Source organism: Onychomys torridus, chromosome 13, assembly GCF_903995425.1.
Source record: "Onychomys torridus chromosome 13, mOncTor1.1, whole genome shotgun sequence".
Classification (NCBI taxonomy): domain Eukaryota; kingdom Metazoa; phylum Chordata; class Mammalia; order Rodentia; family Cricetidae; genus Onychomys; species Onychomys torridus.
In genome coordinates this window covers 1,641,135-1,653,358 of record NC_050455.1, presented here as the reverse complement: position 1 = coordinate 1,653,358, position 12,224 = coordinate 1,641,135, and the positions used below count along the sequence as shown (strand labels likewise).

Here is a 12,224-nt window from a genome sequence, read left to right as displayed (position 1 = left end):
TTTTTCCTAGTTCTGCAGACCCAGCGGCTGCCAGACTTTTCCATTTTCCGGTCTGGGTCCATATGGATGTGTAAATTTTCTGTGAAAGGCCCCAGACCTTAACACCCCACACTCTTGAACCCAATGGGATACATCCTCCCTGGACTCCAAAGACCAGCACCTGGGGTGGGAGGAGACCCGAAGTGGGGGGAACAGAATTCAGTAATTCCACCAGTTTGAAGGGTCCTTCAGACTGGGGACCCCAAACTGGGCTACAGGCCCACTATTGCCTCGGATACAATCTGCGAGTGGGACTGCGGGACACAAATGGAAAGAACTGTTGAGAGTCACTGCCATCTTCACAGAGGAAGCAACTCATTCTAAAGCTGCAAAATATCCAGATCTGAAGAGAGACAGCCATTAATAACAGAAACGGAAGCATTTCTGCTAAGCAAACAGTTTATCTTTAATTGCTTTAATTTAGCCATTTTTGCAGTATTCTTAAAAAAGAAAAAACAAGCCAAATAAAAATCTCTTTAACTAAATTAATGATGTCAGCTCTGGAAACTCACTGCAGGACCTAAAGGAGCGTGGCTGCTCCTTGGAGAAGGTTCAGCTCACCTGTGACCCTGTGAACTCCTGCATCCCTATGAACTGCCTTGTGCTGTTTGCCTTCCCAAATCTCAGTGTTGAACCAACCAGCACACTGCATTCTCTGCTCTGTCTGACCCACAATGTCTTATGCCTTCTTGTATCAGATTCTTACCACCCAGGGTGCCGAAGTTGCCTGCTCAGAGGTCAGCCACTGCATACTCCCCTGCACAATCCATCCAGAAACCTCAAGCAGATAAGAGCTGTAGGTGCCAAATTTTGACCACCAGAGTGTTTTTGAAAGATTTGGGTTGGGACTGGTAGCACAGGCCTGTAACCCCAGCTTCTAAGGAGATGGAGACAGGTTGGTTGCAAGTTCAAAGCCCTCTGGGCAACTTAGTGACATGCTTTGAGATTCTGTGACACTTTGCAGAAGGGAGGAACAGAAGTGTCCTGATCTTGAGCTCCAGAGTACATTCATTCACAAGAAACTCCTGGGCTGGCTAGGATGTTATGTTTTTAAGCAGTGGCCCTAAACAGAATGCTCATAATCTCAGACAACGCCATTGTTGCATTGGGAAGTGCTAACTCACTGGATGTGCCAATTTCAGATAAACCAAGGTGCTCAAGGCTCCCAAAGGACAATTCCTTGAATAACGACCTCAAGGCAGGCTGCAAACATGACATGCACTTTGTTTTATGTGACAATTTATAGACACACAGCAGCAGCAAAATTACGATGAAAAAGAAGGAACTCACTGTACAGAACACAAAACAATACCCTTTTTATTTTTTTAAAACTCTGGTGAAATAGGTTTCCATACAACATCCCATTTAGAAAAAAATAATAATGTAAACCAACCTGTGGGTTAGTCACGCGGTACAGACTTCAAGAGTGCTTACAGATGCTTAGAGTATTTACAAACGCTAATCTTTAGGTAGTAAAGGTTGGTTGCAATTTCCAGCACTTTTTTCTCAGTAAAAGAATGGGGGCTGTGTTGGTATTCTTGTATAAAAATTCATAAATGGAGAAAAGGCAATTTTCCTGAGAGAAGATTTGTTCTTGAATTCTTTTTTTGTTATTGCTTTTTTTTTTTTTTTTTAAACAATTGGGAATACAGAAATGGGCTATGGGTGTAAGAAGCATGTCTAAGTTAACATTTTTTAAATTATTTTAAGTACCATTAAGTTAAAATGTTTACATTCATTATAAAAATGCTGTTAAATCTTATGCAGATGATTTAACACTGATTGCTGCAACGCAAATTGCACTTAAAAAAATTATTGTGTACATGGAAGAAAAATATCTTGTTTGCTACCCTGTTTACAAATTCCGAGTGACCTCAGATGAATGCTGAGAAAGTCAGCATCTGCCCGGTATAATTCCATCTTGCAGACTAATAGACCCCAGGAGTTGCACTCAGCCCCCCAGGATGTACCAAACGGCTCCAGTGCTCCTCTCCACAAATGCTTGTGAAATGCTAATGTCGATCAGGGATGAAGAAATTCTGGGATAACCGAGGTTGATCACAAGAAGCACATGATTTGGGGCAATAGGCATAAAACATTTTTTTAAATCTCTCAGTCTTCCTTAGCAGACAAGGCCCCAGTCATTGTCACAGTTTCTGCCATTGGTGTGGGGCAGACCCAGAGGCAGGCTGGCTGGAGGTGGCCCAGGCTGGTGGGAGCAGGCCATATGCTTGCTGTACTGGCCCTTTCTGCAAGGAGCCATCTCTTCTTATTTCAGCAAGCTTCTTGGGAAATATATCTCTTTCAAAACAAAGGCACAGAAATCATGCATTGAAGGAATGTTATGTCTGCATTTTTCCTGCCATCTGGACTGCTGGGCAAATTCAGACACAAGTGGCATGAGGCCTCGGAGTCCTCCAGGGCCCTTGTCAGCACCAGCTCAGGCCAGGGCCAGAGCACACCAAGAATCCTGCCGTACAGAGGACGTGACTTCAGCAGGAGAGGACAGACTGACGCCTATGTAGAGGCCATCTTGACCTGAATACTTGAGGTCACTGTTCTCGGAGTTGGGGCCTTCTCCCACTGCAGACATCACTGAGGCACCCGGCTTGTAGAAGAAAGAGAAGGAGAAGGAGAAATAGTTAGACATCGCTTTGTTAACTGGCTCAATCCTCCTGCCTCAACATCTAGGAACAAATGACATGGTTAGCACAGCCAAGGCCAGAGCTATCCCAGAGAACAACTCAGGAGGCCAGCTTTGTCCTTCCTTGCCCAGAGTAAGGAGCATCCACTGTGCTGAGCTCTGCCAGCCAGTGCCTTTCACCCAGTCTTGGCAGCACAGAATGAATGGTACTCAGCGATGCAGGTGACAGAGGAGGGGGGCCTGAAGGACTCCAGCTGTCCAAGTGACCAGTAGAAACAAACCAGGTAAAACACCATGTGGACCTGGATCAAATGCTGCCAGAGCATCTACACACACATTACCAAATGTCCTAGGATCAAACCCAGATAACTGGAGTCTGAGACTATGCAGTTGTAGGCAGCAGTCACGTTGACTTTCTCAAAACTCCAGCCACAACCATGTATGTACTCTCTAGTCACACCTTTTTTTCCTTCCCAAATCTCAGGCACCCTAAGTTCTTCCAAGCTTTAGGACTCTATTCCATACTGAATACTTGTTTGAAACAGGTTATGATTCCTTAAAACTTTTCAAATAATATTTTTGAAAACACCACCCCTTAAATTTTTCAAACAGCCACACTGATGCTCTGGCTGTTTCTCAGAAACCGGAGGTACCAGGTGCAGCTGCATTGAATGGGAATGTGCTGGGGCTCTGTGTGGCCTGGACACAGTGCAGTTCAATGTACTCCTTTTCTCAAGCAGGATCTGCCTGTTCTTCAGCCCTTACAGACCTGCATGGAACTAGAAGGCTGTGCTCTAGGAGAGAACTCAACTGGTCCAGTCATGTGACCTGCCCCCACCTTACCCAAACTTTCCAACAGGACAAACTAAACCTAGCTGTCCACAGGTCCCCATCTTTCTGTTTCCCAGCAAAACTTCAGGTAGACAAAAAGTCAGCAATAACTTGGCCTGGTTGCCCAGGTCTGTTTTCCCAGTTACTCGGGAAGCTGGGGCTGGAAGTTCAAGGTCTGGAGGCAGGCATGGCAGTGAATGCCTTGTAACCCCATCACCCAAGAGATGGAGAAAGGAAATACTGTGAGTCCAAGGCAAGCCAGGGGAGCATAGCATGTCCTAGGCCAGCCCAGACTATAAAATAAGACCCTGGAGAAAAAGGAAAGAGAAGGAGACACAAAGAAGTCATTAGTTCAAGACCAATCTTGTCAACTTAGCAACATCCAAACTCAAAATTAAATGTGAAAAAGAAAAGGATGAAAAAGGGAAGGAGGGAGAGAAGGAAGGAGGGAGGGAGAAAACCCCTATACTCAGACTTTAGTCTAAATATTGTAAGCATAAAGACATTCTGCAGTGTGTTCGTAGGTGCTCTGGCTAGATCCACATATGTCAGGAAGATACAGGGTGGGGAGAGAAGCAAACTTCAAAGTTGTTGAGATGTCAAATTTTTGTTTTATTTTGTGTTGTTTGTTTTGTTGTTGTTGTTGTTTGAAATAGGGTTTCTCTGTGTAGCTCTGGCTTGCAGACCAGGCTGGCCTCAAACTCAGAGATCTGCCTGCCTCTGCCTCCTAAGAGTTGGGATTAAAGCATGTGCCACCATGCCCAGCTTTGAAATATCCAAAATTTAATACAGATTCTTGTGAAATTGTTGAAATAACTGCAATAATGCTGTCATAGAACTGAATGTTGCAGATAATATGACACTTTAACTATGAGGGGTAACCTCAGATCTTAATCCAGAAACTCCATTACAAGCAAATCCAGGGCGGATGGATCAGCATTTAAGTCCCTGAACAACACAAAGACTAGAAGCCAATTATCAAAGAATCCATTGTGTTAGAAAGGCATTCCACAACAGGAGTAGATGATATAGAGTGATCCAACTTTTCATCAATCTACTTATTCTAGAAACAGCAAATCTGCTGGTTTCTGGCTGTGTTTGGGTTCTGTGCATCAAAGTGCTATTTCTGAGAAACGCAGAGTGTGTGTGGATTGCCTAGACAGTTGGGACAATAGAGAGCTCAGTGCATCATGACACTCCACAAAGGACATCATTAACAAGGTCCCTGTTGGGGCTAGGAGCTCCCAGGAGCCAGGATGTAAGGCTAGCCCAACAGCACAGCTGCCTGTTCTAGCTGAGAGCTCAAGACAAGTGGGAGGGGGAGGGTCGGAAAAGGAGTCACAGGGGCCAAAGGCTTCTGGGTTAGGACCTAATTCAGCCTGCTCACTGGGGACAGGTTGAATTCCAAAGTTCTGGGTGGGTCACCGAGAGGGTGCAGCCACCTCCCTCAGTCTTCTCTGTATACTGATGATCTCGCTTAGGCATGGCTCAGGAGGTTATGTCTGTAATCACATCAGCATGGTGCCTTGCTGTGTGAGCATTCCACAGGAGAAGCTCTTTAAGTGTAACATTTATTTACTGATGTGTGTATGTGTTCATGTGCACATGTATGCAAATGAATGTGCTCACCATTGCATGCATGCAGAGGTCAAAGAACAGTTTCCAGGATCTGGTTCTCTCCTACCACCCTGGGCCTTTCCTCACTTAGTTATCCTATCTACCCACCACTGTTAAAGGTCTTCCAAAAAAGGGGTCTGTGCCAAATTAGACGCCTACTGAGGCGGGAGGACTTGAGAAAGGCAGGGAAGACTGGAGGATGAACTAGAAAGACTAATATCAAACACTCTGTTTCTTCATCTATAAAATAGATATCTGGGGCTCGAGAAATAGCTCAGTGGTTGAGAGCACAAGCTGCCCTTCCAGAGGACCCGGGTTCAATTCCCAGCACCCACATGACAGCTCACAATTATCTATGACTCCAGTTCCAGGGCTTCTGACACCCTCACACAAACATACATGCAGCCAAAACACCAACACCCATAAAATACAAATAATGAATAGATGGTGTGGTTCATGGCCAGCCTGGTCTACAGAGTGCATGTCAGGCCAGCCAGGGATACACTGCTTTTGTTGCCAGACAATGATTGCTGTGTAGTCACCGGGGATCAGGGATAGAATTGGGGAAAGCATTTAACAACAGTAACTTAGTAACAGTACTCTCTATGTGTGTAGTCTGTTCTGGGGTTGGGTACCTACTATAGAAACTTTATATACAGACATGTTAAATAATAACAATGTCTGAATAGGTGCATTTAGATATCTATTTTATTTGACTTTGGTTTTTCCAGACAGGGTTTTTCTGTGTGGCCCTGGCTGTCCTGGAACTTACTCTATAGACCAGGCTGGCCTTGAAAAAAAGCAGTGAGAATAAAGGCCAAGGGTCAGGCTATGTATTTGTCTGTCTGTCTGTCTGTCTGTCTGTCTGAGAAAGGGTCATATTATGCAGCCCTGATTGGCCTATAATTCACTATTTAGATCAAGCTGGTCTCAAGCTTATGGAGCTCTAGCTGCCTCTGCACCTGCTTCCCAAAGGCTATACATTTTAATTTTAGTGACAGCTCTTCACAAAGAGAAATGCAAGACAGCCACTTGAAAGGGCCTTGGCTCCTGGCATTTTTAAAAAATAAGTCATGCCTTAAAAGACAATCTTTTGAGCTGGGCACAGCTCTTGGGAGACCGAGGCTGGAAGAGTGTTGGAGGCCAGCTAAGGCTGACTAGAGGGGTCCAAGTCAGCTTTGAGTTACAGAATGAGATCCTTTCTCAAAGAAAGAAAGAGGAAGGGATGGAGGGAGGGGGAGGGGGAGAAGGGGAGAGATGGAGGGATGGGGGGGGAGTGGGAGGGGAGGATGGAAGGAAGGAGACATTAATTGAAGCACACCTGAGTTCGGTCCCCAGACCCAAGTGGGTTGCCTGTGATCCCGGATCTAGGAAAGTGGAAACAGCAGAGGAAGGCTCAGGCTTTCCCATACACTAAAATCCACACATATGCAAACATATGCAAAACACATATGTACACGTACCACACATTGATCTACATCCCCACCTCCAAGGAAACGGCCTTTAGTGTTGTTCTCATAGCTGAAGAATGATTCCAAATTTCTGAGCAGTAACTCTTCTACATGAATATTTAGCTATATAAGCTAAAAGGAGCCAACAAACCCCAAAATGCAGGCGATGTGCATACCTGAAAATATCAGCCCTTTGGATCTCTCGGGAAACACAAGAGAACTTTGTGCCCAAGGCTTATAACCTTTTAATATGAGTATTAGTGTGTGGGGGGAGGGGAGAGAGACAGAGAGAGACACAGAGAGACACACACACACACAGAGAGAGAGACAGAGAGAGACACAGAGAGAGAGAGAGAGAGAGAGATTGAGAGTGTGCATGTGCCACACTGTGTATGTGTGCAGAAACAATTTCATGGAATCAGTTTATCTCTCCTTATAGCTGTATGTGCTCTCCAGGAGCAGAACTCAGGCCACCAGGCTTGTACCACAAGTGTCTTTACCACTGAGCCTTCTTGCCAGCCCCACGAGCATAATATTTAAACATGAAATATAACACAAAAAGTCTAGGGCTGCGGATGTACCCCGGTGCTATATACCCAAGTAACACTGAGACCCTTTCCCTGTCATCACAGAAGAGAAAATGAAGTTTTTGCAAGTCTACCAAGGCTGGTGTTGGGTACACGTCGGTCCCTTTGTCTGTGGCCCATGAGGCTACATTTTGGTTTTGACAAAAGGCAATTAACAGCAGTGTCCTAGGCCACTGAGAAGTTTATGCTCGGCTGAACTCTGTAATTTCACTTCTGGGAATGTATTATAAGGAAATAATCCTAGGGGTTGGGGATTTAGGTCAGTGGTAGAGTGCTTGCCTAGCAAGCACAAGGCCCTGGGTTCGGTCCTCAGCTCTGGAAAAAGGAAATAATCCAAAAGAGAGGAAAGGTGCTACAAAAGAAGCCATCCATTACTGGAGTACAGAAAATAATTGAAATCCTGGGAGCAATCTAATACAGAATGGTCTGGAAAAGCTGGGTCATCTGCTCCACGAACTATTATGCAATTATTAAAAATAATAAATTCATGTAGCAAGATGGAAAAAATCCCATCACACAATGGTGAGTGAAGAACTTCAGGACATGAATTCTATGTCCCCTGCATAATAAGAATCACAAGGAGACCTGGACAGAAGAGGGACCTCTGAGAGGACCCGGCCTATTTGCCAGCTTTGCCCTCTGAGTATTTTCCTTTAACTACTGCAATGGAATAGGAAAGAACAAAAGCCACTGCTTCGGAAATCAGAGGCCTCTAAGTTAAAGGTCCACAGAAGAGATTAAGAGAGTGAGGACACTGCTGAGGGAGGCAATCAGAGGGGTCAAGTGCATCCCCAAAGCCATCTCCATGCCCTCAGCAGAAACCCAGGGCCTGGCTGTCCAAGCCTGAAGAAACAGAACTCTGCTCCAGTTCTGGAGCACTTGTGTCCTGCTTGGAATGAGTCTCAAAGCTGGTGTTTAACTGCAGAAAAAGCCACTAACTCTCCTGAAGAAACCTAGCGCATCACTGGCTTTCATCTTAAATCCTTTCCCTTCATAGGTCTTATTCATGGACCATCTGAGGAGAAAAAAAAATCAGAAAGCATTAATGACAACCTTGGAACCAGTATGTACATACATATTCAAAGTGTGGGACATGTCAGTTATCTCCACATTCTGGAAATGGAGGCAGAGGGTAGAGACTGTGAGACCAGCATAGACTATATAGTAAAACCCAGTCTGTCTGTCTGTCTACCTCCCTCCTCTCTCTCTCTCCCCTCTCTCTCTCAGGCACAGTATCTCCTACCTATAATTCCAGTATTCAAAAAGCTGGGGCAGAGACAAGCTTGGCCTTTTTTCTCAAAAGAAGAGGAGGAGGAGGAAGAGCTGGGTACAGTGGTGAACCTCTGTAATCCCAGGACTGTGGAGGCAGGAGGATAGGGGTTCAAGCCCATCCTCCTCAACTGCATACTGGATTGGAGACTAATCTAGGTTGAGACACTTTCTTACAAAAAAATCAGAACAAAAACAAAAAAGCAACAACAACAACTATCTGGTAAGAATTTTGTGGTGACACACGCCTTTAGCACAAGAGACAGAGACAGTCAGGCCTGAGCAGGAGAGGCCAGCCTAGCCTATTCCTCTGTTACAGGGCAGCCAGGGCTACATGATGAGACCCTACATCACAACAAACAAATCAAAGAATTTCCATGAGTTAACGCTTTCCCACATCTAATTAAGCCCTTCAAAAGGACTGTATCAAATGGTGGGCCTCTCAGCACAGCAGAAGGCTCTTTTGGAATGGAAACAAATGCCCCTGGGGAGAGCAGAGAAGAGCACTTAGGGATACCCGGAGCCTAACCATCCTTTCTCCCTTCCCCGCGCAGAAGTTCCCCGTCTCTCCCAGATCAAAGTGCAATGAGGGTGGAGTAGAAATCTGGTCTGTGTTTCCATTCACAGCTTATCTGCCCTCCACCCTCCCACAGGCGACTGAAAATGGAGGCACTTCCTGTTGAAAGAATGTGTTATCAGCACCAGACTCAGCCTGAGCTTAGCATAGCTTGCAGGCCAGGGTAGGTGGGAGACAGAAGCACTGCCAGCCTGGAAACCGCCCTGGAAAAAGGTGGTTCCAGACAGCACTTGAGCTGCAACAGAGGGCAGCATGGGAAATGTCCATTTGCCTGTGAGGCAGGCTGAGCACACCTCACCCAGTTGCTTCCTTTGAGAACAAACCATCTCTGCCTCTGTACATCACTGGGAAGACTTCTGACTGGGTGCACCCAAGCAGTCAAGTGACTGACACTCCTTTCTTGCCCTTTGCATCTTCCTGTGATGGAAAACTACAGAGAGCCTCCATGGGAATAGAAGGAAGGAAGGCAGGCAACACAAGAGAAAAGAAACTCCATGTGCTGAGCAAGCCTGGCTACCTAAGTTCAATGTATAAACTCATGGAAAAGCAGAGAAAACAACTTCTGAAAGCTGTCTTCTACAGGTTGGGTGGAGGTGTGCACTTGTGCATACACACACAAAAACAATTCCAATTTTAAAAAGAGCAGAATGATGGGCCTGGCGGCAGATGCCTTTGGGGAAGCATCTGTGAGTTCCAGGCCAAACTGTTCTACATAGTGAGACCCTATCTCAAAAAGAAAAACAAAGCAACAGAAAACCAAGTTTTCTGGCTTATGAAATTATGTGTGCACACGTATAAACATACATACTTTTGAGACAGGGTTGTGCTATGAGCTCAGGCTAGCCCTAATCTCATTCACTGTCCTCCTGCCCCCACTTCACAAGGGCTATATCACAGAGACATGCTACCGTATGCAACCTAAATTTAATTTTATAAGAAAATCCAAGTGAAGATATTGAAGAGAGAGTTTGACAAGAATGCTTTCTAAGCATGCAAAAAACCCTAGGTTCAGCCCCTTGACCACACAAACTAACTGGGCACAGTGGTGCTGCCTGTAACCCCAGCACTGGGAAGAGGGAAGGTCAGAGAGTTCAGGGGTTCAATGTCATCTCAGCTCCATCCCAAGCAGAGGCCAGCATGAAAGGGCTGCAAGAGACCCTGTGTCCAACAAACGGCACAGAGGAGCTCTGCTGGAGTGTCTCCACTCTGCAGAAAGAAACCGCTGTGCCCAGGAAAGGTGTAGGGCAGGCAGTCATGCACCGGGTGGGTCTATGATGGAGATCACACTCTGAACTTCAGGACCCCGATCTGCCTCCCTATGCATCTGAATGAGGCTGTGGTCACGACATCTGTGTGAGCGGAAGCCAGTCTTTCCAGCAAAACTCTGCTTTTACAACCTCTAGGCTAAACACCTGTGGACTCTAGCTCCCTTCTGCAAAAGGAAAAAAAAACTTACATATGAATCCCAGTGAAGGGAAAATCCTTGCTTAGAAACCTCCACTTTCACTTGAAAAGCAAGAATCACTTTGGTTCACATGGAGGGAAAATAGGACAAGACTCAGTGACTCAATAAGTTTCCAAGGTGACATGTGAAAGGTACAGGAACATGTATTCCATGAGGACATCTGAGAATTGGACCTCACAACACAGCCCTCAAATTCTCCATAACAGCATGCATTAGAAAGCAAGCCAGTATGAACACCTCCCCTCCCAGAAAGCAGCCAGTCACCCTAACTGCTAGCCTAACTCAGTGTTTCAGATTCCTTCCTGGATTTCACTGTTTGCCCTGGGACCCAGGGTATATCCATGCTGTGGCCCTTTTCTAGAGAGTAAATGATTCTGTAGCCACAATCTCTCCCAGGCAAAGGAGCATGTTGTTTTGTGCCTGTGTTCCCACTCTAACTAAAGGGGGGCATGAAGTGGGGAAGGCAGCCAGTTCAAGACTATGCTGATAGGTAAATATAGATGGCCAGGGTCTGCCCCTTAACTTCAAGTCAATCCAGAAACATTCTAAATCAAAGGCATATGAAATCAGAATGGATTATTCTATTTTAGTCATCAAACGATGCTGTACAGGACCCTGAGGTTATGAGTCATCATCTTCACGGGCTTTTCAGGAGCTGGGTGAGGATCCTAAACTGAGCTTCAGTGCTCAGGGCGAGAGAACACAGCCGAGGTCAGAAGAGCAGACCCAGACACACAGCCACCAAGGCAGGAACTAAGGAAACATGCACTGTAAAAATGCTATCCAAGAAATAAAAATCTTGAAAATATGGCTACTTCAGATAATCAGGAACCCTACATCTTTACATTTCCCTTTTAGAAAGTAAAGCTTTATTTCGGGTGTCTTGGGGGAGGGCTCATGAAAATGCTCTGCTGTTAACATTCAGGCTTCTATTAAGTGCTGCTGTTCTTCTCCGGCTTCAAAGCAATCTGCAGCATTTATGCGACACAAAACTCCTAAGAGCCAGATGGGAGGAATTACTGTTCCCTCATAGGAGGACAAGCCTTGCCCATTTCCTATGGTCACAGGGAGCCACAGCTAGTGCTTGGCTGCAGCTAGTACTTGGCTGCCTGAATCTGTTTCCTCCCAGCAGCTAATCCATGAACCCCAAAATAAATTTCAGATTATATTCAGGCAAACCAAGCACTAAATTCAGTGACAACATTAAACATAAAGTTTAGTGCTTTGTATAATAAAATACGGCTTGTAACCATGGTGAAAGCTGGCCATGCAGGTTGTGGAGTTGATTCCCCCCCCCCCCCCCCCCCCAAACACCAGATACTATCTTGGAATTCTGTTTATCACATCACATGGGTGTGGTGGCAGATTCTTGTCACCTCTCTTAGGAGGTGGAAACAGGAAGATCAGGAGTTCCTGGCCAGCCTCAGCTACACAGCAAGTCTAAGGGCAGCCTGGGCTATGTAAGACTGTCACAATCAGACTCCTAAAGCCGGATATGAGCGCAGCTGAACTGCAACCCTCTAAGCCTGACAACACCTGTCTGTAAGGTACCTGAAGAGTTGGTAGTTCAGAGAAAAACAACAGGGAACCCTAAGCATACTCAGGATGCCAGACTGAATCTAATTCAGCCCCATTACAGGTAAACCTAAATACGAGCAGGGCCATCAGACTGTGTCTAATTTAGACCCATTAAGTCTTCAGTTTGCTAGTAACCCTTTTGGCAGACACCCATGAAATACATAAT

At 45.6% G+C, this 12,224-nt stretch overlaps 1 protein-coding gene across 1 annotated transcript in view; it reads right to left on the bottom strand.

Annotated features, from left to right (window-relative positions):
• Positions 1-2,479: 2,479 nt before the first annotated feature.
• Positions 2,480-12,224, bottom strand: part of Gata6 (GATA binding protein 6) — a 30,066-nt gene continuing 20,321 nt past the window's right edge. Inside the window, exon 6 of the mRNA XM_036204240.1 lies at positions 2,480-2,647. Coding sequence (XP_036060133.1) covers positions 2,480-2,647 — 168 coding nt within the window. The remainder of the gene's footprint in view (positions 2,648-12,224) is intronic.